This window comes from Fusarium solani (genome assembly GCF_023522795.1).
Source record: "Fusarium solani strain SB1 chromosome Unknown bctg00000000, whole genome shotgun sequence".
Lineage (NCBI taxonomy): Eukaryota > Fungi > Ascomycota > Sordariomycetes > Hypocreales > Nectriaceae > Fusarium > Fusarium solani.
In genome coordinates, this window is record NW_027072157.1 from 5,866,513 (window position 1) to 5,892,893 (window position 26,381).

General features: G+C 52.5%; 8 protein-coding genes across 8 annotated transcripts; 5 read left to right on the top strand and 3 right to left on the bottom strand.

Annotated features, from left to right (window-relative positions):
• Positions 1-662: 662 nt before the first annotated feature.
• Positions 663-4,723, top strand: MRS44_001873 (uncharacterized protein; the record flags this gene model as incomplete). The annotated part of the gene is made up of 5 exons (XM_065623858.1): positions 663-911; positions 1,014-1,565; positions 1,619-1,682; positions 1,731-1,876; positions 1,988-4,723. 5 exons carry the CDS (start codon positions 663-665, stop codon positions 4,721-4,723), a joined length of 3,747 nt encoding a protein of 1,248 aa, XP_065480274.1.
• Positions 4,724-4,951: 228 nt separating this feature from the next.
• MRS44_001874 (uncharacterized protein) lies at positions 4,952-6,592 on the bottom strand (the record flags this gene model as incomplete). The annotated part of the gene is made up of 1 exon (XM_046280383.2): positions 4,952-6,592. One exon carries the CDS (start codon positions 6,590-6,592, stop codon positions 4,952-4,954), a length of 1,641 nt encoding a protein of 546 aa, XP_046124738.2.
• Positions 6,593-8,436: 1,844 nt separating this feature from the next.
• MRS44_001875 (uncharacterized protein) lies at positions 8,437-9,364 on the top strand (the record flags this gene model as incomplete). The annotated part of the gene is made up of 3 exons (XM_065623859.1): positions 8,437-8,549; positions 8,606-9,205; positions 9,262-9,364. The coding sequence occupies 3 exons, from the start codon at positions 8,437-8,439 to the stop codon at positions 9,362-9,364; spliced, it is 816 nt and encodes a 271-aa protein (XP_065480275.1).
• A 320-nt stretch (positions 9,365-9,684) lies between these two features.
• Positions 9,685-10,430, bottom strand: MRS44_001876 (uncharacterized protein; the record flags this gene model as incomplete). The annotated part of the gene is made up of 2 exons (XM_046267983.2): positions 9,685-9,977; positions 10,190-10,430. 2 exons carry the CDS (start codon positions 10,428-10,430, stop codon positions 9,685-9,687), a joined length of 534 nt encoding a protein of 177 aa, XP_046124740.2.
• A 2,725-nt stretch (positions 10,431-13,155) lies between these two features.
• MRS44_001877 (uncharacterized protein) lies at positions 13,156-16,033 on the top strand (the record flags this gene model as incomplete). Its single annotated transcript, XM_065623860.1, has 7 exons — positions 13,156-13,247; positions 13,384-13,471; positions 13,517-13,775; positions 13,826-14,045; positions 14,099-15,401; positions 15,448-15,938; positions 15,985-16,033. 7 exons carry the CDS (start codon positions 13,156-13,158, stop codon positions 16,031-16,033), a joined length of 2,502 nt encoding a protein of 833 aa, XP_065480276.1.
• A 652-nt stretch (positions 16,034-16,685) lies between these two features.
• MRS44_001878 (uncharacterized protein) lies at positions 16,686-17,207 on the bottom strand (the record flags this gene model as incomplete). The annotated part of the gene is made up of 2 exons (XM_046274299.1): positions 16,686-16,904; positions 16,965-17,207. The coding sequence occupies 2 exons, from the start codon at positions 17,205-17,207 to the stop codon at positions 16,686-16,688; spliced, it is 462 nt and encodes a 153-aa protein (XP_046124742.1).
• Positions 17,208-18,495: 1,288 nt separating this feature from the next.
• MRS44_001879 (uncharacterized protein) lies at positions 18,496-19,436 on the top strand (the record flags this gene model as incomplete). Its single annotated transcript, XM_046267985.2, has 2 exons — positions 18,496-18,670; positions 18,733-19,436. 2 exons carry the CDS (start codon positions 18,496-18,498, stop codon positions 19,434-19,436), a joined length of 879 nt encoding a protein of 292 aa, XP_046124744.1.
• A 3,626-nt stretch (positions 19,437-23,062) lies between these two features.
• Positions 23,063-26,010, top strand: MRS44_001880 (uncharacterized protein; the record flags this gene model as incomplete). The annotated part of the gene is made up of 2 exons (XM_046271759.2): positions 23,063-23,143; positions 23,197-26,010. The coding sequence occupies 2 exons, from the start codon at positions 23,063-23,065 to the stop codon at positions 26,008-26,010; spliced, it is 2,895 nt and encodes a 964-aa protein (XP_046124745.2).
• Positions 26,011-26,381: the final 371 nt, after the last annotated feature.

The following is a 26,381-nucleotide window of genomic DNA, read 5'->3' on the forward strand; positions in this document are numbered from 1 at the left end:
GTACGAAGGGCTATGCCTTGTAACGGGCCACGTTACAATTATATATTAATCTTGTATTACTTAAAATAAGAATTAAAATATTATTATTAAGGTTTAATAATTTTAATAATAAAAGCTTTATACTTAAAGCTAAAAAACTTAATATATTTAAAAAAAAAATTAAATTAAATTATTATTTTTATAAACTTTTCTAAGTGTAAAAGAGCTATACCTCCTATAGATGAGATGGGATAAAAACTACTTTGCTTTTGCCACGAGGAGGCACCTATACGGATCAACTAATAGTCCGGAGGCTCAAATCAACAATGGACGGTTAGATCTTCCGTGTAACGTGACGCCGGGCCCCACGTGATCGGTCCCGTGACCACCATGCGTCACAAGGGAATTACTTCCTTTTCGCTACCTTGACTCTAGCCACACTAAGCCTCAAGCTTCAGTCTTATCACGCAATAGATCACTACCTCGTCTCTGCCAAGCTGCTGTGTCACGTATCCACTTTGTTACATTCCGTTAACCGTACGTACCTGTCTTTAGTGCCTTTATGCGTACTTTGCTTTCTTTGCTTTCGCTTTATCGGTCGGACTATTGTCGCCCTACTTTCGATACAGATGCGCCCAGGCGCTCTCCCGCTAACCTATCGACCTGCAATTATCTGTCAAAGTATGAGCCGGAAGCAAGGAGATGCTGGTGATGACGATGAAGGCGGCCCCGAAGCACCCCGAGAACCACTGGCATCTTTAAAGCAACATGCAACAAACTTGGATCAAGACGTGGACCTAGACTCAGATTCCGACAGAGAGTCTGACTACCCAGACGACGGGAGTGAGTCTTCTCACTTCGATTCCGACGACGAAGATGACGCTCCGAACCTATTTGAATGCGCGAACACAACTTTACAGGGAGACGTCATGGTACTGCAAGACATTTGCTCGACTGATGAATGCAAAAGGACTTTCAGTAGCCGATCTGAATGCATGAATCACATTCGGTGCTGTCCTGCTACAATGTCACAGTCAACTCGCGTCAGAGCGGACCCTGTTCTGCCAGTGGCTGAAGAAGATCTGGAGAATTGCCCATATTGCCCCCAGCGGTTTTTACGAGCAACTTCCTTACAACTTCACATTGAGGCTTGCCATGCTGAGCAAAACCAGACTTGCTTGCACGAAGATTGCCAAGCCATCTCTGACGTCTTCACTCCTTGGGCCTTGAATCTGCATCACTTTGAGGCCCATGATGCAATGGCATGCCACTGCCCATTCCCGAAATGTACATTCAGGTCCATGACAAAAGGCGGCCAAGCACCACGACGAGTGTCCCTGATCAGGCACTTGAATCGCCGGCACGCTCTCGTCACGGATTCCTTTGCAACCCTCCAAAACCTAGATTTGAAAGAAGTCATAGGGAGGACAAATATGACCGATCAGAATATCACCTACATTGACATTTGCGCCGATGCGGCAATCCCATCATCGACCCTACCAATGCCCGCAGCTCTCACTGAGGATTGTCAATCCGTTGGGGCCCGCCGCAACCCGTCATGCGGACCGGCCGGAATCTATGAACAGGTAAGTGTTGCTTATGGTGGCATTGATATGGGAGTATAAACTGACATACTCAGTTGCGTAGCCAAGCCGTCTTCAGGCGTGAAGAAGGGATTTATGACTACAACCTGTCAAGACTCGGTAAGTTCAACTCAGTTATAAAGTCATATCTCTAACAACTCCTAACAGCCTCCCTTGGGTACGATGGTATGCTTCATTATCGCCAAGGTGTCAGATGCGTTGGCGCATGGGACACTCTCAGTTGTGTTTCCAGCAAAACTATCAATCTGAGAAACACCATCGTGACCTCAACCGCCAGAAGAAGCCCCAACGGCGTATTGCAGAAAACGATGACCCTGAGAGCAGTCTATGAGACTTGCGAAGGAATTCGTCAGCTGATAAGCGCCATGTTCTCCTCGTGTAGATGGCGTGCGCCGACAGCTTAGCAAGACGTCTGCGACACACCTGATTGCGGAAACCCATTGGCCATGGGAACCCATCTGTGCTGGAGCCATGCTCTCAATGCAGTGGACATAGCTGTTCTTCGATCACCAATCAGGACTGCCGTCGAACAAAACATGAACCGGCGAGCGAATTGCGACATCAGGACCCCCGATGAGGCAGCACGATGGTTCGCAGATGAAAAGACCACTTTTCTGGGCATTTCGAATGAAGAGATCCAGTTTCATGATCAGCTTCGTGATCGTCGAGGTGTCTTTGCCACGGACGTCGAAACCGTGGGCCCTCTTCTCATCCAAGCAGCAATGGTCGATGCGGACCGCAATGTTGTCTTCGGGGGGTATATACACCACAGTTGTGCAACGGTCAAGGAAGTATGGGATCTTGCTATCAAGACTTGCGGTAGACCTTTGGTTGCAAGGGAAAGTTCTGCACTGCGCAAAGCTTTCGGTTCGCCGTCCATGCATAAACCCCGTGGCTATAGCATGCACTGGCTTGTTAACGAATTGAAGGCGCTCAAGATGAAGTATCCGGATATATGTATGGCTGAATGGGCCACCCATCCCTTCGATCAAGTCGTTTATCTCAACAACATCAACCGCGCTGGATACAACCCTGCAGATGTTCTCCCGGCCCCTGAGAACTGGGTGTCCCCAATGCAATGGTTCCAAAAGACTGGGCCAACTCTGCCGGGCTATCAACTAGCATATGTCGCTTCCTTGTACCACCCTTCGGACCTTGTCTTCAAATGGCATGATGCTATCGTGGATGCGATGATGCTGATGGACATTTTGTCCACACGGCAGCAGAAGTATCACCACAGAAAGGTTGAAGTACCACCCTACAGCCCGTCGATTCTCTCGCTCTTCGATCAAGGGCGAACAAACGCCATCAGCCATGGAGACTATCTGATTCAGCGTCCTTGGTCTGCTCGCGAGGAAAGACTCTGCTGGTTGTTCCTACAGGACAAAGTGAGGGAGTACGAATTTGCTTCGCATGTCGCTTTGTATCGCGCTGCAAGTTATCACCTCTTGCAGCACAACTTCTTCCGAACCTCTTTTTCGGTTGACCAACATCTGAAGGTCATGGCGCGACGTGCGCAGTTGGAGGATGAATACGTGACCTACGCAAGCAGGCAAGCACAAGCCTTGTTGATGAGCACATATGACGCATTGTCGGCTCCCAGGTCGATATTGAAGCAAATAGCCTTGCCTCAGCCAAATATCAACCCAGCTGCAACGCTCCTTGTTCAACAGATATGCGGAGAAATTCCTGTTGAAACCCGATGTGGACACGCTTTTTGGCCGCGATGCCGGAATGGGGCTCATGCTCTCAACAAATCCACCGGCAGCGCCTGCAGCGAACAAGAAATCGACTTGGCGCTGCTTGTAATGATGAATGGGAGGACAAACAGGTTATGCAAAGGATGCGGAGCCGCAATCCCCTCAGGTAAGTGCAGACGTTGTGATATACGTGAGTGCATCGAATGCGGAGGCGTCGCTCAAACCGGCAACCGATGCGACAGATGCTGGTACCAGCGCTACAAGGACAGTGAGAAGAAGCGTTGCGTAGTATGTCGACAAGTCTGCTTCACAAAAATTTGCCGCTCTTGCGAACGTCATGTCGACGGTCTGGATCTACTCGCTTGTGTCGAAGAGGGGTGCAACGCAGACCGAGTTGAGGGATTCAAAAGGTGCATGAAGTGTGTTCGCAAGCGTCATTACGAGCGGGTGAAGTACAGGCAAGGTTGGATAATCTCGAATGAATGGCCTTGTCAAGATTGTGGCGAGAGGCTGCCCAAGGGTACTGCGACCGGCGTGTGTCCCCCGTGTCGACAGCGTGCCTCGAGGCTGGAGGCACCGGGAAAGAACGGCGACAACATCGAAGAGGTGGGTGGAGGAGCAGACCAAATTCAGTCCAAGGACATCGCCAAAGTTGCTAATGGGAATTTTCAGCTCGGAGTGGTCAACAACAGAAAGAGAGACCAAGACGACGAGGACGAGGACGACAACAATCCCAACCCCTGCAAGAAACAGAAGCGCCCTGATGAAAGCGAGCAGTCACCCGAATACTGCAACGAGGGCTGCGGAAACCTAAAGCAGGGGAAGTCGCTGAGGTGCGCCGACTGTGCCCGGGAATTGAGAAATAAGAAAGCCAGGGTTTACACCAAAAAAAGACGCGACGAGGCGCGCGCGGCCAAGACATGTGAAGAAGAGAATTGCACCCGACCTCCAGAGGGCCTGTCTTCAAGATGCGCTGAATGTCGTCAAAAAAGGAAGGATGAGGGGAGACTGAAGCGCACCAAGAAGACAACAGCAAATGCCCAGAAGAGTCGCGAAACAGGTGTACCTCTCGGGGAGTGCAGAAAATGCAAGGAACCTCACTTCAGTGAGAAAGGGCTGTGCCCCCCTTGCTTAAGAGCTCATAAGGCACAGAGAAGGAGAGAGAAGAGACGAGAAGACGGCCTCGAAACGAACTGCGTCGAGGATGGTTGTGAGAGAGAGATTGTGCCAGGGCGAGCAAGGTGCGCGGAGTGTCTAGAGAGGGTGAAACCGATCTGCGAAAGATGCAACGGGGAGGGAAGACCTGGCCTCGCGAGATGCCAGCCTTGTCAGAGAGTCGTTGACAAGGAGAGCCAGAAGAGACGTGACGAACGCAGAAGACTTCTGAAGCGGCAGGCTGCTGTTCAGTCTGCTGATGTTGAAGAGGATAGCCTTCGCTAGGCTACGCAGACTGCTAGCGCCTTTCAACGCTCGGGGCGTCTGTATTCAGTCTATCTCGGCTCATTCGTGTGATCGGGATTTACGTAGCAACGCTATCAACACTAATACCAGCCCTCCTGCAGACACGAGTGACACATCTGACAGGTTTTCTCCGTGGACCAGAAGCCAGGTCAATCAACGTGGGATCGAGATATTATTTGGTTAGGATAGCAGCCCTGTCAGTACTACCTATTCCCGGTCATTGTCTTCTTCGCATGTCTCGAGGTTGGCGTCGCCGAGCATGGCTCGTCCACCGGACAAGAAGTCCTCGTATATAGGGATAAGAGCCTCCGAGCGCATACCGCATCCATAGTAAAAGAGGACTCTGCCATTGTCATGGAAACTACCGTCAGACTTGTCAAAGAACCAGGTCAAGTTCTCATCCCTCTCATTAACAATCCAAGCCAGAACAGGGTAATCCTTCTTGATAGCAGTAAAGATATTATCTATAATACCACTAAGCCAGCCAGATTTAGCAGTAGATAGACTAGTGAGTATAGCCATGGCTTGATTCTCACCCTCAGGTACAACAATAGCTATGCATTGCATAGCATCATCATAGTAAGCAGAGAACTTCTTCTCCTTCAGTGTATCGATAAATCGATCAACCTCAGCCCCAGTATCAAGACCCTTAGAGCTACCAATTAAGGTAGCCTTCAGCTTCTTGATATCATCGAATTCATGGATTGAGGTAGCCTTTCGGATGCGATCGCCCAGGCGGATGAGTGTACCGGCACCAGAGTCAGTGAAAAGTTCCTTCTCGAGATCACTTGGGTGAATAATAGCCACGCTGGAGCTGCGGGGGAGATCACTGAGAAGCTCCTGAATCTCCTGGATCTTAAGACGAGTGCCATAACGGCACCAGGGCTGGGCCATAATGTAGTCAAACTCTTCATCAAGATTGATCTGTGAGATCTTCTTGTCCTCGCCATTGAAAAGGCCCCCCTTTTCTGAAAGGTAGACAACTTTTAGTGGCTTGAGAGCACGGGCAAGTTCAGCAGCCGCGACGTCCGCATTGACGTTTAAGAGGTGGCCATCATCCCCTTCAGCCATTGAAGTAAGGATAGGCACATATCCAGCTGATAGACTGGCCTCGATGGCTTGCGTCCTGACCTCGGTGATCTTGCCGACATACTGCCACTTCTCTTTGTCGAGGTAGGTTGCTCTGAAAGCCCCCTGTATAGCGCGTGTCGCAACGCCAAGGGAGTCCAGGCGTTCGATGAATCGTGAATTTTCTTCCAGAAAGAGTCTCCGCGCAATACCGAGGGTTTTTGCGTCGGTTACTCTTATTCCATCTTGGAATTGAGGAACCACCCCTTCGGCCTCCAACAGGGAATTCAGCTGCGGACCGCCTCCGTGAACAACAACTGGGTACAATCCGAGCTCCGAGAGTAGTAAAATACTTCCACAGAGCTCGTCTAGGTTTTCCCGAAGAATAGCACCCCCAACCTTGATGACAGCGAACTTTTGGGAGGTGACCGTGAAAACCCGGAGGTAAGCCGCTGTCTCGCGCTTGCTGCCAATGTTGCTAATAGTCTGAGCCACAATCTCGCGGATCCTATTACTGGTAGGTGAGGAAGCGGCGGCGAGGGCGTGAGTGGTCGGGAGGGCGCTGCTGAGGCATCGGATCGAGGTCAGGGCGGGTGCGGACACGCGCGAGAGAGTCCGGGAAGCACTCTGGCGGGCGGCGGCGAGGGCGTGAGTGGTTGGAAGGGCGGTGTTGAGGCATCGGATCGAGGTCAGGGCAGGTGCGGACACGCGCGAGAGAGTCCGGGAAACACTCTGGCGGGCGTCGCCGGCCCTAAAGATACCAGCGACAGCTGGCAGCATTGCGAAATCGTCTCGGCAGCAGATGGGGGGTTGTGGGAGGGAGGCAGATGTGGTTGAGGTAGAGGTTAGGTTATGGACTGGGGAAGGGATTAATGCAGATCCACAATGTGGGGGTAGCCGAAGACTTGAAGCAAAAGTGTGCGAGATAATGATAGCCCTTGTCGGATTGGACCCTGTACAATGTACAATCGCTCTGAGGGTGGCCATGTGACCTCAAGGGCTGGCCGCCTGATCCCCGGCTACTTGAATAGACTAGGCCTAATTGGGAAGGCTACCCCCACGCTTCCTAACATCTCGTCAACTCGTGTGTGTGCCTTCCAATGCATGTTCCATGCTTATGCTCTATGCCTTGCCCGATAGGTCTCGGGCTGTTAGTGCTATGCAAAAGAAACATGCATAACAAAATATGCTTACGAGTACTACTCATGCATAGAGTCAAACCCCGGTCGTGCACAAACGTAACCTGACTCAAGACTTCCCACGGACCCGACAACGAGGGACGGGTGGCTTGAGGTAGAGCATGAACAGGGGGTCTATGAGACTTTTTTGAGGCCTGCCACTTTTGACAGGGGGTCCTCGAGAGGGGGAGGGGTTGGGAGAGTTTGGATGTATGGAAAAGGAGTGCTGAGAGGTCAATTGAGGGAGATTACAGGGCTTTTGTTGCATTTGTAGGTCAATTGTTGGACTATTGTTGGTTTTTACGGTGGTGTTTCGCCCTGTCACAGGTTGTCAGACTTTTTGCAGGATACTTGTTGGAATGTTAGTCCATTACTGGAGCTCAATTAGAAGTGATCTTCATTCTTACTGCTTCTGTCCAAATAGACGTAATGCCAATACATGTCTGCCTTGCAACTCTAACGCCCTGCTTGCACAGCCTTAACCGAGACTCACCCAACTGCCGGTAACCATTATCCTCACGAGGAAAATTGCAGCGCGAAGCCGAGACACACACCCAGACAGATAACGAAGAAAAAGCAAGGAAACCTCGGCTGCAAAACAGCTGATTCCAACAGGGTTCTTTTGTCCTGCACAACAAAAACGAAGCGGTGACGGGAGAGAGACGATCGCCAGCCTCTTTTACCGCCGACGTGGGTAAGATGAGATGTGCCTTACCAGGCCATCGGGTATTGCAGCACACACACCACCCCTTTTACCGGCAGGACGGTTGGCCGAGTGTGTCCCCGCCCACTGGCCTGGGTCTGACGAGTGTGTGTCTGGGTCTTTCAAGGGAGATTTGACATGGCTCATGGGATTTGAGTTTCTCGAGGGTGGGAATAACTGAATTCTGCTTTCTCAGCTAGGACTTTCTTCTTCTTCTCCTTGCAGTTTGCCTGTCATCAATTCAAAAACCCTCTTTGTCTTTGATCCACGCCAGCATGGCTTTTTTTTCTTGTGTCTCGCTTCCTGCAGATCACCCGTCGTAGGCACGACCCGGCGGACTGGGTTGGCGAACCACCAGGCGAAGCCATCCGCTTGACGGCTTCCCCCACAGCAGACAGGCCCGGGGATGCATCCGACACGACAGACACGGGGGGTCGCCCGGTATACTGGGTCCTGGGTGCATTGGTTTGGTTGCCTTGTCGAGGAAAGAGATGACGGGACAGGGGCAGGACGGGAAGATGGTTCGCAGCGCGACCCAGATGCTCGGGCCTGTCGTGGGCTTGTCGCGGCCGGGAGGATTCTCTTAGAGAGGGCCCCGGTTCCTTTCTGTCGGTAACCTGGCGTCGTCTATGTCCAGGGACATGGCTTGTATGATGAGAGGGCCCTATAACTAGCCCCCGTGTCCTGTCACTTTCTTCTTTTCGAGAACAAGCAATATTCTCCCCCAGCTTTTGCCACCAAGCATGGACCCTCTTTGTGGTATTGATGGCTCTCGTCCGTCGCCTCCTCGGTCTAGGAAGATGGCTAGACGGGATAGCAGCATCAGCCTTGAAGAAGGCCCTGTCCCTGTAGAGAGGTACCGTTCCCTAACACAGTGTCGTCAAGTTGAATGCTAACCCTTGATGTTGCCAGACACTCTCCTCAGACTCATCACTCTAAGGACAAGGGCGTCTTCGATTCTGCCAAACCACCTCTTCTCCTCATTCGTCCTCACGAACTCCAAACTCCCACCACGATCCGTGAGGCGAGCCCGGAGGATGGCTGTCCGCTTCTCCCTTCAGAGCCAAGTCTTCCATCCTCGCCTACGGTGACGGCTCCGATGGATGTGTTTCTTGGTTATGAGGATAGCCATGAGAAGATGAGAGTTGGTGTCGCTCCGGTCAAGGCGGCTGCTCAGGTTAAGCAGCTGACTTCGGAGCCTGCTGCCTCGTCTCTTGGGACTTCCAGTTGGCAACATCCCAGTGATGATGATGTTGACCCATCCTTGAGTGATGAGGCCAGACTCAGTGGTCATGACAAGATGCCTCGTACTCCGGTACTACAGCCCGTGGCTGGCCGAGCAATGACTGATTCGTCCTATGTCATGGTGGACCTGATCCCATGCGAGCCCATTGAACCAGATGATCCATCAATGCTTGATGCAAACATCCCGGCCATGTCCCCAATCAAGGCTCTTGAGCACCTGGAAGCATCCAACGGCATAGATGGCAGTGGCACTCGACGCCGGTTTAGGTATGATGACTCTCTGCTAACCCATGACGACAACACCCAGGCTGACAGCCACGCAGGAGTGGCAGGCGACATGATCCGGTACCGGCGCGGGTCCGTGGAAGGACCAGACAGAGGAAGTTGAAGAAGGACTTGAAGGAGAAGCGGGAGAGGAAGCCCTGATGTGAGGGTTAGTCTGGATGCAAGTTGTTACATGTCTTCGTGTTTGGGTTTCGTTAATATAGGCTGTCGTCTCTACTTACTGTACGCAATGGAAACTCGAGTTACCTGAGCATCAGACCATATTGAACCAACCTCACAGGTATAAGTGAGTCCAAAGAGATTGTAGTTCGTATTTCGTTCCTTGTTTGACAGAGTACTCGGGCTCACGTTGGCTTGGGAAGGGGAGAAACCGCCTTGACCACATCAATAGCCAGAAGAAACCCAAAAAAGACAAACAGCAGCTACCACATGTCAGTCTCTCCCTTTCAACAATCACAAGCTCAACCCACAAGAACAGAACATATACCGAGGCAGTGAATCTCAAAGCCACCTGACAAGGCCTTGCCGCTCAACATGGTATGCTGATGCCTCCAGCTCCGAACGGCCCCAAGTAGGATAGTGCCCATCGAGAAGGCGTAGCAGGTTATGGCCAGGGGTTTCCCGGCAGCAAAGTAGCCAAAACCGGAGCCGTGGTTGGTCTCGTGGTTGAATGTGAAGAGCTGGGCTACCAGGGTCCCCACCATGGACATCATCATGGATGTGCGCAGGTATCCGAGAAAGGTACGCTCGTTGGCTAAATGGGGGAATATCATGTTAGCAGATGGCGTTCTATATAAGGGTTCTATATAGCCCAGGTTGTATAGCCGAGCAAGGTCTTGTGACGGGGGGTTTTCTAGAATGGGGATGCTTCCACATGAAACGAAGAGCATCAGTCGCACGGTTGACGTGCTTGTTACAAGGAAGGACATATATTATTCCTCCAGTTACACAGAAGAGTAAACATACCGAGGTGGTCACGCGCGGCTGAAAAGTCAACCTCGCAGCTCACCTGCGAAGACCAGAACTTGGCGAGCGGCGTCTTGGCCGATTCGGCCGGCGGGACGGCGGACCCTTCCCCACGCGGCTCCGGTTCTTGGTCCGGCTGCGACTGCGGGGATGATGATGTTGATAAAGATTGTGTGATGCGCGGGGAGAGGTCGTGGAGAGAGTATACCGAGGGTGAGCGGCTTCTGGCCGACGGAGGCATTGTGGTGTTGAAGTGGCGAGTGACAACTAACAAGAGTAAGTTCGATTAGGAAACGCAGGTATCACCAAAACCGTTAGCTAAGAGGCACCGGCTTGTGTCAAACATCTGCACGATGATGCAAAAGAGAAAGAAAAGGTGCTTTCCCGCCCGTTTCTCGATGGACTTTTGGGCCCGGGTCGATCCAAGGCTTCGGGAACTAAATGCGGATCTCGGCGAGGTGACGAAAGCGGGAAGGGGAGCAACGCCGCCGACCCGCCGATCGAGATGTTGACAGGGGGAACTCTAGTTCTTTTGGTGTTGATGTTTTAACACGGCGTTTTATTAATATCCGAGACCCGGGGTGTTTTTCTATTTTTGATGAGTCGTTTTTTAGTGTATATCCGATGTTTGTGAAACGCTTTTAGCCGCATTCCTTACGGCGTTCTAGCGTAGTCGTAGTTGGCTGTACAACGGGACTCAAGGTCGGCGATTAATTGAGCTTTCATGGTTCAATGCCATTTTCCTTTCTGCGTTAGTGCCATCAGTGGTATCTCAGAGATAAGCAATAGCCGAAGAAATCTTGTGTTTATCGCGATGCGGTGCACTCAACCTCCTGTCCAATATGCTCTCCTGTCCACCCGACTATCTCCATCAACTTTAATAATGCAAGAAAAACAAAAGTTCCTCATAAAAGAGCAAAGCGAGAGGACTCTCACATATCATCTCTCATTTTAATTCTCCACTTCAGTGGTTCTGCAAAAAATGCAAAAAAGTACGCGCTGGACAAGCACCTACAGCAACCTCCCGATCGCAGCCCCAACACAACAACGCACCATCCGTCGTGCGGTTCTCTTCCCCGTGTTGGCCCCCGTCAGGAACAAAGGCTTTGACCGTTCGGCCACTCTCAGTGCCCGTCTTTACTTCAGGCTGCGTTTTCTTGGATGATAAGGTATAGGCTATGCCGGTGGTTTGGCAGTGTTGAGATGCAACTCGGCTGATGGTTGACAGTGATGAGTGGACCACGATACCTGAGTGGGTAATAACTTGTGATATGGGCCCGTGAATGCTTGAGCTGTAACTGCTTAGCTGGAAAGCTTCAGTTGCAGCCTCGGCATGCGAGTGTATCACCCCCTGAAGGTGCCTCGGCGAAGGTTCCACGTCAACTCGGTACATGGACAAGGCAAGAGACGTCGTATCCATGCCGAGGGTCATTTCTTTTGTGCAGGTCGATCAATCTGGCGCTTCCGACATACATATATCCGCACGTATAGGATGTTACATGCTCGGGAGAGCTGCCGACGTTGTCTCTTTTCGCTCTGTTGAGACAAAGGCCGGCAAGGTGTAGGACCACTCTTGCTGCTACCTGCGCTCGGATGTGCTACGACTCTGGCAACTGCCGAGTCTATGAAGTTATGGTTATCTGGGAGATTTCTAATGGTTATAAGGTATTGTCTCTTACTTGGGTTGCTGTTGTTTGAATATCACCACCTGGTCATGTTAGTGGTGGCGCTGAAGCCATACACAGAACCACAACTCAACCCATCTTCACAGAACAAAAACAACTTATCAACAATGAAAAAAAGCGTCTGATGCCATGTCGACATTCCCGTCCGGCCATGCCGACATTTCTCAACTCAACCCCCGGGCCACCCCACACGCACCCCCAGCAAAAAAGAAAACCCCCGGAGCCCCATCCCCGGCTCTCGCTTGCCCCGGCTCCGTCGGGCACCTCAAAGGTGGGATTCCCGGGCCGAAGGGCCGCACACCTTCTTTTAGACTGGGATCCCGACAACCGCTGGGTGCCTGGTTACGCGGGTTTCGTATCTTGATAGGGTAATTGTCGTAACACACACCAAGACGCACGCTTCACCCAGTCTCTCGGTGTCGAGCTACTTCGCTTGAATCCTTTATTATCCAAGCGAAAACAAAACAAAACATCATCTTATTTTCCAGCATCGATGCCAAGCATCCTTTTCCCAATTCGTTGGCACAAAGATGCCTCCCTCTTAGCTGACCGCCGATAAGGCGCGCCTTGTGCAACGTGGCATGCGCTCACTCACCCCAAAACATGGGAGTTTTACTTGTCAAATGGGGCTTTTTTAGCATTTCGCAACTTTTGACGATTATGAGCCCACAGAGTCTTTGCCTCTGCTATGCATAACAAGAGACAAGAACCCCTTCTCCTTTCCAATCTCGGCTTATACCTCTCTCCTTGGACAAGTGCTCACCACCACCCTACCACTACCCCCGAGCCTCCCGTAATCGTCCCGACGCTCGGCCGCTCTCACGGTCCGTCTATACCGGAACGTTTGCTATCCCAATCGATCTGCAACTAGCATCGCCTCTCAGCTGCGGTTGCATTTTTCCCCACTCCCCCAGCCTCAATCATCTCGACAGACCTCAAACAACCCATATCCCTGTCTCTCTTGTGGTTGGAGGTGTTTCCCAATTCTGCCTATCTTGTACCTTCCTACTGAGGGATTCTCGGCCAATTGCCTCGCCTCATGTCGGTGCAACAAACGGATGACCTTGTGAATCCCTCATGACGCCTCACTCGTCTGCCGGCTGTATAAGTTGGTTGCCCACCTCTTATTTCTCCGGCTGCATTCTTATTTCTGTAGAAATACACATGACTGGTTGCTGTTTTATCCAGACTCAACTCGCATCCTTCAAGTTCCAGTTGGGTGTTTGAACAAGGGGAATACATCAAACTCCCTGCCATTTTAAGCCCCATTACATTCTCAACATGAACGAGTCAAATACCCCTTCCACTCCTGACACGGAGTACTCTCCGCCCTGCAGTCCCCCGCAGAAGAGCCAGCACCTCCGGGACACTCGGTCCGCCGCAAAGGAGAAGCTGGCGACACTAAGCTTGAAGGAAAAGGCATGATTGGAGGGACGTTGACTATATCAGATTATGCATTCTGACTTTATAGGTCTCTCTTCTTACCGCTGCCGACTTTTGGCGGACAAGAGCCATACCCGAGAAGGGCATCCCGGCTATCAAGACGACTGATGGACCAAATGGAGCGAGAGGAGGAATCTTTGTTGGCGGCACAAAGGTCAGTTACCAAGTATACTCGATGGTCAATGACTGAATAGGTCAGGCTGCTCTGTTCCCATGTGGCATCTCACTCGCAGCCACCTGGAACAAGGATCTCCTCTACCAAGTCGGCCAACACCTCGCCCTCGAAGCAAAAGCGAGGTCCGCAGAGATGCTCCTCGCTCCCACAGTCTGCATGCACCGTCACCCCCTCGGCGGCCGCAACTTTGAGTCCTTCTCCGAAGACCCCCTCCTCACGGGAAAGCTCGCGGCCCAGTACATCAAGGGTCTACAAGACAGGGGCGTAGCGGCAACCATTAAGCGTAAAGAGTACACTGGCAATTAACATTTTCAGCATGCTAAGGGTGAATAGATTTCGTTGGGAATGAGCAGGAGACGAATAGGCTGACGATAGACTCGCTCATCACTGAGAGGCCTCTCCGAGAGCTCTACCTCCGACCGTTTGAGATTGCGATTCGGGAAGCGAATCCTTGGGCCGTCATGTCTTCGTATAATCTCATCAACGGCGTCCACGCGGACTTGAATAAGCATACGCTCAAGGATATTTTGCGAGGAGAATGGGGTTATGATGGGTTACTAACAACTGCCCCTATCTTCATTCATCGGTTATACTAACTATTCTCAGGACTGTAGTTTCGGATTGGGGTGGCATCAACTCGTCTGTTGAATCTGTACAGGCTGGATGTGATATCGAGTTCCCCTATTCAGCAAAGTGGCGGTTAGACAAGCTCATCGCCGCAGCTAACGAAGGCCTTATTAGCATGGAGGATATTGATCAAGCTGCAGAGAACATGCTCACTTTGGTAGAGCGACTCAAGGGAAGCGACATGTCACCAGAGGAACCCGAGCGAGAAGACGATCGAAAAGAGACGCGAGAACTCATTCGAGCTGCTGGACATGAAGGACTCACCCTTCTAAAAAATGACGATGGTATTCTCCCGCTGTGTCCCAAGTCTACCAAGGTTGCTGTCATTGGGCCAAACGCCAACAGGGCCATCGCCGGCGGTGGTGGAAGTGCCAGTCTGAACCCGTACTACAACACGATCCCTCTCGACAGCATCCGCAAGGTATCTCAGAAGAAGGTTACTTTTGCCCAGGGGTGTTATATCCACAAGTGGCTTCCCGTTGCGTCCGACTACTGCACCGACAAGTCTGGTAAGCCTGGCGTCAACATTGACTGGTTCGCGGGCGACAAGTTTGAGGGAAGTCCTGTGGTGATACAGCGAAGGACAAACACGGATCTCTTCCTCTGGGACTCAGCGCCCCTTCAGCAGGTTGGTCCTGAGTGGTCTGCCATTGCTACTACATACCTCACGCCAAAGACTACCGGCAAACACACCATCAGCTTCATGAGTGTAGGTCCCGGGAAGCTATACGTCAACGGGCAGTTGGTCCTCGATCTATGGGAGTGGACTGAAGAGGGAGAGGCAATGTTTGACGGCTCGGTAGACTACCTCGTCGACGTCGACATGGAAGCAGACAAGGCAGTCGAACTCCGCGTGGAAATGACCAACGAACTCCGTCCCATCTCGAAGCAGAAGCAATTTGGTATCACGCACAAGTACGGCGGCTGCCGCATCGGATTCAAGGAACAAGACCGTGTCGATTACATCCAGGAAGCGGTCGAGACGGCTCGAGCGGCAGATGTGGCGGTGGTGATTGTTGGAGTGGATGCCGAGTGGGAATCAGAGGGTTATGATCGCCAGACGATGGACTTGCCTGTTGATGGGAGTCAGGATAGGCTTATCGAGGCCGTGGTGAAAGCGAACCCACGAACCATTGTCGTCAACCAATCTGGCAGTCCGGTTCATATGCCCTGGGCAGACCATGTTCCCGTCATCATCCAGGGGTGGTATCAGGGACAAGAAGCAGGAAACGCCCTCGCTGATGTCTTGTTTGGCATTCAAAACCCCAGCGGCAAACTCCCAGTAAGTCCACTCCCTTGAACTCAACACCATGCTAACAACACCACAGGCAACCTTCCCCAAGCGCATCGAGCACACTCCAGCCTGGCACACCTGGCCCGGCGAGAACCACAAAGTCCTCTACGGCGAAGGTCTCTACATCGGCTACAGACACTACGACCACGCCAAGATAACCCCCCTCTTCCCCTTTGGCCACGGCCTCTCCTACACGACCTTCGAGTACGGTCGTCCCGAGATCTCGACCCGCACGCTGACACCCGACGGCGTCATAAACATCACACTTGCCATCTCAAACATTGGCAGTCGCGCCGGTGCAGAGACGGTGCAACTATATGTTCAGGATGAGAAGAGTCGGCTGCCAAGGCCAGAGAAGGAGCTCGTGGCGTTTGAAAAGGTGTTCCTCGAAGCGGATGAGACGAGACATATTACCATCAGCCTGGACAAGTACGCTGTCGGGTACTATGACGAGACTGTTCCTGGATGGATCGCCGAGGAGGGTGCCTTCAAGGTGCTCATCGGGGCGTCGAGCGCTGATATCAGGTGAGTTGGTTCAGTCAATATCGAAGACAGGGGCTAATCTGAGCAGGCAATCGACGAAATTTTCCGTCAAGGAGTCGTTTACCTGGGTATTCTGAGGAGCCCAGGTACTCTTCACAAACGTCCATTATATGGCGCACTCCAAGGCATACCTCTAAACTGCCTTGTTTCTTTCTCATTCTTCGCATTTGCAACAAGCATTGGTTGCTCCCTAGTTTTCTTCAGAGATTGGATAGGTCGGGACATGATTCCACAATGTGCACAATGAAGACGACCTGTCACCCAGGCTTCAGCGATACAAACTGACGGCTGATGTGCTTCTCGCAATAGCATTTCGGATAGTATGAATACCTATTCCAAAGAACCTCATCAGTGTAACCATGACCAGATTATCCAGTCAAGCCAACAAGGCGTACTGTAGTTATGCGAACCAGCCAGCACAAGGTGCATCTCTTGACGCATCTCTTGCTCATACAATCCAAGCACTTTTTTCGTCCGTCATTCTGAATGTAATAGCCATGCGAACGTAGTCCAATCCCTTCTTGATCTAAACCACGTTAGACGAAGCCCTCGAAACGAAAGACACAAGAACATACCTCATATATAGACATTACACGTGCCGACGTGCTCTGGACCCTTCACGGGTCATACACATCGGCGACGCTCCAGCCGTGTTTGTTTAATCGACAGTTCATGCGCCCTTGCATGTTACCGCGCATTCTTTGTCTCTCCGGCTCTCGAAGCATCATTTCAGTCGCGTTCCTCGCGCTCCTTGCCCTCGGGACTTCGACTCCTGCTCCGGCCTGTCCTCCTGCCGCCCGCGCCCCGTCCGCGTCCGGGCTTACCAGGCGGGGGTCGGACGAATGCAAAGTCCACCTGGATAGTCTGCTCGAGGAGCTTTGTCTCGTGTGCGCCGTCAATGGCCGCGCGGGCCTCCTCAAGGGTCGTGTACTCGATCAGCGCGTATCCCTAGACGCATCTCAACATCAGTATTCCGTTTCATCGCAACGTGTCCTGGCGCAGGCTCACCTTGACGTAACCGCTTCGTCGGTCCAGGTTCAAGTGCATGTTCTTGATCTCGCCGTACTCTCCAAAAATATCCTGCAGAGACTCCTCGTCGGCCTCCTCGTGGACGTTGGTGACGACAATGATCCAACCCTCGATGGAGCGGACGGCTGTGGCTTTGGCATGGGTCTGCATGTCGGACTCGTTGCGCGCGGGGGGCGGGGGGGACGCCGCGTCGACGTCGACATCCATTTCCACGTCGGCCATTTTGAGGGTGTGATTTTGGGTTGTCGGTCTGTAGGAGGAATTGAGCACGCGTTGAGGTGTGTTATTGCTGTTGTGATGGAGGAGCTCGGGTAGAGTTCAGGCGGGAGGATGAAATTGATATCACGTGACTCTGGACATGGCGCCGTAATGGTTCAATTCATCACGAACTGCACAGTAATCGAAAATGCATCATTAGTCGATCATCCAGACACGCATTGTCGCATTCACAAAGGCAACTGGGGGCTATTCATCAAGAGCGTCCTCAGGCATTCATTCTGACATGGATGTCATCGGCGTGAGTCACTCGCCGAAATGGCAGCGGGGTTCACAGGGTCTACGAGGTTCGCAGTTATCATCCATTTCCACCTGTCGAGGTTCCTCATCATAGAGCGCCGTAGCATTCACAGTCCATAGCAGAGAATTCGTCTGGGCGCGAACAAATGTTTGTTGTATTGACAACCGACACCGGACGCCAAGTAGAGTCGTAATGCTTCTTCGCCATTCCTTTTTGATTTTGTGCAAGGGGCTCAGCCTATATCGTGCGACCCGACCTAATCCATCTTCCCATTGCTGAGTGAAGCAACCATCGGTGAACGGTTTCTGCAAGCCAACCTCCCAATACCGCAAATCCTGTGCTAGGTAACCAGTCGTTTAAGAGCCGGGGTTGGGGTTCATCTGTCGGCATCGTCAGCGCCCGTGGTTTTGTGGTCCTGTCGAGTCTGCTCACCTTCCGCTTGCCACCAGTCATGGTAACGTTGACGAATCGTCGGGTGTACTTGAGGCGCTTAAGAGCACGGCCCTTGGGGACCTTGGTCTTCTCCTGCTTCTCAACCTGTAGGACCGGATGGTTAGTGATCGGAGTCGTCGGGATCGATGGAAATTATTCGCGGCGCCGTCGTACCTTAGGAGTCTGAGACTTGACCTTGCCTGCGTTATTGTCAGCGACGTTCTAATCATCAAAGCATCATCGCGAAGAGATGCGGCGGGCGCAACGTACCGGCACGGGCAAGAGATCCGTGAACTTTACCCATGGTGAATGATTTGCTTGGTGGTGATGTGGATGGTGTGTCGTCGACTGGAGGCGCGGTAAGATCGATTTTTGGGGAATTTGGCAAATGATTGTGGGCGGGAGGAGACCCTCACGTGAGCGGGGAAAAGATGCCCTCTCGGATAAACTTGAGCCGAGTTTGGCTGGAGGTGTTTCTCACACATCCCTCGCTTTCGCTTTCGCTTTCGCTTTCGCGCGCTCTCTTCTCTCGCTCGCTCACTCTCTCTCAATCGTCTCCAGATGGCTTCACTTACGTCCGGGGATCTCTCTGGTCCTTGCACTCTAGCCTCAACTCCAGAGACCAACCCTTCTACCGTGGCGCCTGATGATCCCGCTATCACAATCCAGTTCACCTCTATACCAAAGCTATTCAAAGAGATCGATGCGGCCACCGGAGATATCCTCGTGGTTCAAAGTATGTTTCTCTTTAATTTTCAGATAACTATGCAGGTAACTAACCAAACATTATCGTCGCAGATATTTCGCAGCAAGATTACAATGATATCATGCATGAGCGAGACCGTCGGAGGCGCAAATTTCGCCTCAAACGATACTACTCTGAGAGCCAGATGCTCATTGTGACCATCCCAACAATGGCCCACGAAATTCTACACGCACCCCTGTTCGGATACATTCAGGCCGCCGTTATACAGATGGGACTAGATGACGTGTGGTATCCCATGGCCACCACGACGTACCGAACACAGGGCCATCCAAATAGAGATGGAGGCGAGGGAGACTCATCCGGCGGTCCAATAGAGCGCCAAGGGCCTCTTTGGCCAACGCTCGTCATTGAGGCTGGGTATTCGCAGACTCTGGTGGGCCTAAGAAGGGATATGAGGTGGTGGTTTAGCGCCTCGAATCATCAAGTCAAGATTGTCCTCCTTGCCAAGTTAGACTCGAATCATGGGCAAATCATCATCGAGAAGTGGCAAGAAGGTCCATCAGGCCCGCGCCAGGGCGCGACAACAACGCGAGCAGCCGCAAGACTCGAGCCTCGCCGTTCTCAACTCATCACCATTAGCCGAGGATCCAATACGGCTCATCGTGTGTCTAGAGGACCACTACGACTAGAGTTTGCGCTCCTCTTTCTCAGAGCGCCAGGGCAAGGAGAGGGTGATATAGTGGTGTCTGATACTCAACTTCAGCGGGTGGCTAGCGGGGTCTGGAGGATTCGTTGATGCATGGCGCTGTTGGGCAGTGTCGCCAAGATGGATGTGCAACTCTAGCCTCTTGCCCTGCCATCCCGGGAACCAGACCCTGAAAAGCAGCAGATCAAGTCATTTGGCACATGCAGGAACATAGTTCTGAGCAATCTTGGGGTCTTTTTCTGCAGGAACAGTCGGTTGTATGTTCCTGAGTTTAGTGAGTTCGTATTGTAGAGATTGAATCACGTCGTGTTTGACGTTCCTGGACTTGAAACTGGAGCATGGGTTATACGGATTGCGGGTGAAGCTTGGAGCAAGGGGTCTTGGGAATACGATGTCGGGTGTTTTATCGACGTCGGGACTCTTCTGTTGATGAGCCCGTTATCCACGTACAACATTGTTTTCGTATTTGGAGACAAGCTCATTTTTGTGACCGGTCGGCCGACTACCTACTAACGGCACTCTATCTCTATGTCAATCGAAGCAAAAGCAAAAGCCTCCTGACATAGATGGCAAGTTGAGCCGGTTTCACTTCATGGAAACAACAAAGATCAATGGTTGTGAATTTTCCGCGTCATTGTGTAGGGTAGACCAACAGTCCAATCCTTCACCCCACAGAATCCTCTCCCCCCTCACGCAATTAAAAAAAAAACGCCGAGCAATCGCATTCACTGACAAGGCCCATCCAGGCCAGAAGAAGTCAGTCATCTGCATTGCCTCACAGAATCGCGACCCCAAGCGGGGTTGTTATTTTTTACTATATTTACGCGCAGCAGGGTCCTTGCTGCTGCAACAATACGAGGGTAAAGGGCCACTGAGGCCAAAGAACGAGGGCGCACTTTGCAGCAAGGAATTTTACGTGATCCACCACGGGCTGGATGTCGATCGTATCCAGATCAAGAGGGGGAGGATGCTGTAAGTTGGTCAATTTGTTGCTTCGCGATGGATACCTTTTAATATATTGATGGTGCCTAACTCATGGTTCTAGGGAAGAGAGCAGGAACGAAAAGACTCAAGTTTCTTGTTTGTAGCAACACCACGGTTCATTTTCATGGTATCATGACATCCAGCGTACCGAGGTAAACAAGATCATACGCCGCTCTTATGAGGGTTTTCAATATTGGCCCTCTTTCTCGTGTCCGGTGATATTTCCTGCTTTCACCCATGAGTACACCGCCGCCGGGAGAAAAAACGTGATGCACGGACTGCCCCGGATAGATTAGCACGAGGTCTGGGCGGTACCACAACACGAACAGCACAACACCACCCATGCGTCAGGCATCACATCACCGCGCAGCTGTCCTGCAGGCTCTTGCAGGCGCTAGGCGCCCTTCTTCGTGGTTAGCCGAGCAACGCTCCAGCCGCCTGCTTCTCTTGTGTATGTTTAGGTTTGAGGGCATGGCACGGCATGGCATGACTCTTGTTGTTATCGGTTCTTATTCCGCTGTGATCGACATGAAAAAAGGTTGGAGGGACGGACGGGAAGAAGTTTGGATGGCAGGAGATGAGCCTGCCACGTTGTGCTGCACTTCATCCTTTGTACTCCATAATAAACTCAGCCTCCTCATCCAACCTCCATCCTACATTAGATAGAGTCGCTCAATGCACCTATTCGAAGGCCATTGGAAGCCAGCCACCTCAATTGTGTAAGCCATAAACATTGTAAGCTTAACCTGGGACGGCGTCCCCTCACATCGCTGCCGCTGGCTTCACCTCGACCACCGTAAACGACGGGACATAAACGAGCTGTCGCCATCATGAGGCTAAACCCCTGAGCCCCAAGCTCCAAGCAGCCACCACTCGTGTCTTTTCCAGAGGCAGACGCCTCTTGATCGATCTTTTTGGGGTAGTGGTCCCGTTCTATTCGTGTACGCTCGCATTTGCATTTTGGTGTGCAGACGTCAGTCAGATCAGGCCCTTGGGAATGCGGGCTATTTTTGGATCCATGTGCATCCTCAGCAGTGCCGGGCTTCGGCCCCTCCCACTGAAGAGCGCTGTAGGACCACTGCAAGGCCATAGCTGTGGATCGGCCGATTATGGCGTTGGGAGCTTGTCGCTGGCCAATGGGGTGACGCGGTCCGCCGATGACAGCCACACTGTTTCTGTGGTGCCCACCTCGCCAGTTCGTATTCTCGGCCGACCCAAACCCACAATGGATAGACGACGACCTTGATTTTAGGTCTTTACGAGAAACTGCATGCTGCGGGTGTTAGATGGTGCTTCTGCTGCTGAAAGTTCGATCTAACGAATGTGATTGCAGAGAGAGACATGAGGGGACGACGATCCAATTATTCAAGGGAGATGAGGAGAGAATCAGCTTATCAGGGCACCTTGAAGAGCTATCAAACATTACCGAAACAGCTCTCATACCTGAGCTCAGATCTGGGTGGCTCCAGTTTAGCCCAGTAATAGGCCGTCATCCACGTCAATAACCAGGGCAGCTTACAGTCAGTGGCTTTTCTGGGTCGACTACAGTACACTACACTAACTAGGGCTGGGCCATGCCGCCATCCCGCAATCACGCACCCATGATGCGGAGGACCCATCCTATCGCATCGCATCCGGGAAGACCGCTGCTCAGCTGGTGTCGTTGGGTCGACGGGCGTCATGGGCAATTTGGATTGGCCCAGCCCTAGACGTACAGTACCGCAGACATGGAAGACAAGCTGCTGCGCTGCAGAACAAGAGACCATCCGGGATATCGGGATCTTGCTTGCTTGCTTGCTTGCTCACTCGCTTGCCTTGCTTGGGCTTGGCCCTGCAATTTGGCTTCTGGACAAAGAAAGTCTCACCAGGGCGAGCGTCAGGAATTTTCGGGACTTTTCTATTTTCTGCTCTTCCTCATGTTTCCCCATCCCCATGTCCACTGTCTCATCCCATCATCGTCCTTCATCTTAAGACGACCCCCCCTGCTTCTCCCTCCTCTATCTCTTACAAACCCTCAATATCCCAGTCCTACGTTGCATCGGGAATTCCTATTTTCATCTTGAATCCGTTCCCGCTCCTCCCTCTTCCTATTGCCTTTTTGCCCCCCTCCTCCCCTCTGGTCTGGTCGAATCCAACCTCTCAAGACCAACCTCTTTGCATACAAACCTCCAAATCACGAGACAGCAACGCCTTGTCCCACCGCTTCTACTTACCCGCCCACATCTTGAGACACGACCGCTTCCGTCGCTTCTCAACAATAGATTCTTTTTTTGCTTGTCGCCGCTTTCGTCGTTTTCCCCAGAAACTCAATTCTTGAACAGTTTCTCTCGTTTTCTAGAGCAGGAAAAGAAGGCGGGGCATGAGTCTAGAAAGCTCATAGCAACAGCAACAACAACAAACACCAGCGTCCACGCCCACATCCACCATCGCCAGGATTGATTCTCTCGCCGAACCCGGCACCCGAGCGATTCTCTTTCGGCGCTTTCAGCTAGCTCTTTGGCTGCAAACACCCGCAGCAGTTCAATCCCGCCAGCTACTACTCATTCAATTGTTGCGCTTATCTGCAGCAAACCCCCACCTTACGCCATCTTGTCCGACAAGAGCTGCTCCCTACCCATTTCTTTGCGCTCACATTTTCTCCCGATCTTTCCTCACAGATCTCGCATGTTCTGAGGCGTTTTTGCGTGTCGCCAGCTTCGGGTCGACTCGCCTAGACTTACAACACCTTCATCATGCAAGAGATTATCCAGCCCCAGGCGCGAGGGCGCTCCAACAGCTTACAGCGCATGCTGGACCTGGAGAAGAAGCTCAATGTAGGTCCCAGAACCACCGAAGAAGCATCATGGAAGACTGATCGCAATTGCAGTTCCAACGAACCCACCAAGGCTCCGTGCCACCATCTCCCACCGTTACAGATAGCTCTGTTCCTCCAAGCCCCGGCTTCGCTCCTCGCCGCTTTGAATTGGTGCCAAAGGACAAGAAAGTCCCTCCTCCAGTCCGAAACTACAATGCCGTGCCTCCGCCACTCTTCTCTTCTCACACAGCTCCCGCGCGAGCTGAATCACCAAACGTGATACAACGAAAACCGGTCGGACAGGGCGCTTCTCGCTCCGTGTCGAGGGAAGCCTCGACAACCGACCTCACAGCAGACAAGCACACACAAAAGACGGTGGCTTTCATGTTCCCCCCAGACGTTCAGGAGCAGCGCTCCGTCTGTCAGTCCCCCACATGGGAGGCCTATGACCGACGGAAGAAGGAGAAGAAGGAAGAGAAAAAGAAGGGGAGCGAGAAGAAGAAGGAAGACGATAAGAAAAAGGAGCAGGCCATGAACGAGGCCCTTGAGGAGGCCTGGAAGAATGCCCCCAAACCTCGTGGTAGAAAGCTGACCAAGCACCATCCTCCGCCCTCTCCCGCCGTCTTTGCGGTTCAAGGTCGAAGCATGACCGAACCGGCGCGGCCCGCGACGCAGAAGCGGCGATCTCGATCCTCCAGCTTGTTGGGCTTCTCCATCGGGAGGAACAATGACGAGCCTGAAGAGCCCCGGAGCCATCGCCGCTCCAACTCGCTCACATCCCTCTTCCGCAGCTCATTCGAGATTCGACGAGCTTCATTCGACGAGACCAGCTCCACCGGCTTCCTCGGAGGCGTCAAGCTGGAGAAGAAGAAGGAGGACTTTCATCAAAAGGTCCTCGAGGACCAGGCAAAGGGCAACAGCAAGGTGCATCCCGCTCTGCGAAAATCGTTCCTTGGCCACGGCTCATTCACACCTCTCAAGACCAACCCCCAGCAGACCAAAGAGGCAGACGCCCAGCGCAGGGCGTACCCGCCCATCTCGATCAACACGGCCGCCGCGAGAGGTCACACGATGAAGCCCGCCAAGTCGCCTCAGCGAAGAGGCTCCGTCAACATTTACCTATGGAGTGCGCGTGCTAAGCGAAACTCTGCCGCATCCGAGTGTGCTGTGGCTGATGATACAGAAGATGAAGAGGAGCAGAACCAGGTGCACACGCCAGATAGCGAGGTCCTATATAACAAGGCCCAGGGCCTTACAAGGAGGGGATGCGTTCACATCAAGAACGGCTCACACACCGTGTCTGACCAGAAGTCAGTAAAGAGCCATGAGGATCTCAAGGCTCGTACTCAAAGCGAAAGCAGTCAGGCTAGGCCGGTGAGCGCCGAGAGCAGCCAGAGCCAGAAGATGAAGGAGATTCCGCCCCTGAGGATCAAGACCCCCAAGGTCACCGAGAAACCGGCTACGGAGGAGAAGACGACCGCCTCAAAGCCGCCGATTGTGCCCCTGGCAATTCCCCATCCTCGACGGGCATCCGCCGCTTCCACGTCAACTGCACCTGAGCCTCCGCGAAAGAGCTCCAAGAGGAATTCTCTGATCTTCCTGACACGACTCCAATCGCACTCGCCACAAGATGACCCCTCGAGCTCCAAGAGCAGCTTTAGCTCGCCCAAGGATAAGAAGTCTATGGAGTCGAGCAGGTCGTCCAAGTCATCCAAGCACAACCCGCCTAGCATCCGGTATGAGCACACTTCAGCCGGCGAGCGCCCCAAGCCCATCACTGCGGAGTCTTCGCCGGCTGTGAGCACGAAATGGACCCTTAGAGAGGCCGCCAAGAGTGCTTTCAGCCGTGGCCACTCGTCGCATGGATCCGTCTCCCGTCCTTCGACGGCGAACGTCTCGCCTGAACCTCCAACCGACTCCCCCAAGACTGACTCCTCAACACCCATCATGTCGAACAGCCAGCCGTATAGGGGGCTGAACATCAGTGGCGGCGTTCCCCTGGATGCTACTCACAGTTCCCGACATGCGAACAAGCATCTTTCTCCGGCAATGTCTTCTCCAACTTGTCGACCCACGACGAGCTCTTCAGATTCGTCCTACTCGGACGCCATTCAATCTGTATCGCCCCTCAGCACACCACACACCACTCCTCCTCAGTCTGAGATGGGCCATTCCCCCAGTTTGGCGACTATCAAGCCCGTGCTACCACCACCAGCAAACCACGGGTACGAACAGGTCAGCCCATACTGGTCATACACCAACTCGCCACAGCTCCTCCCCACCGACCGCTTCGAGCCTTCTGATCTCAGCAGTTCAGAGGCAGAAGCCGATCCTATTCAGGAGGCCGCAAACAGGGTGATGGAAGCATTCTCGAATGCCAACCTTCGAAGCCAAACCTTCCAGCGCAAGAGGTCGGACCTCAACTCTTCAGCTGAGACCAGCTTTGCTTCATCCCCGACGCAGCTGCACCCCCCTCTGAAGCACAAGGATAGGAGCAAGGCTCGAATCCGATCCCCCGTCAACCCTCAATCCCCGCGTTTCGATCGCGTAGGCAGTCCGCTGCGAGGTCATAGGCCGACCCTCTCGGACCCCGAGGCATCGATCAAGACGCTCCGTCACAGGACCAACCTGGAGCACCAGCAGCCAGGCGAGCCCGTGGCCAAGATGTTTGTCGAGTGCTGCGAGTGCAAGTACTACCACGACATGCCGAGCAAGCTCTACGAGGCCATGTCCAACCCGGACGCTGTGCTCTCGTCGACGGACGAGCTCGGCTTCGCGGGCAGCGTTTCCATGACGGTGCGGTGCCCGTGGTGCAAGCACGAGATGAGCACCAAGTGCTGCGCAGGATTCGCGGCCATGGTGTATATCAAGGAGAGATTCCACTGATATCGTCGATTCGACGACTTCAATCCTTTTTGAATGTTTATTTCTGCTTTTTTTTTTACAACTAGACGACAGCACGACGCAATCATTTCCTTGAAACCCTCTATTGGCGCTGAGGAAGAAAAGGAGGAGAGAATGTCTGGGAGAAACGACAATCCCTTGACTATCTGGTTTTTCATTTTTTGTATCAGTGGGATATAATTGCACACTGCTTGGCTAAACGCAGCCTATCTGACAATACCTAGGTATACTTTTTTGTTTGGCGGAAGAGATTGAAGGGATTCATGTATCTAGCCTGATGACCTAATATGATGACCTAACGACATGATGAATTGAATCAAAAAAGGATCAAGAACTCCGTTTTCACCGTATTT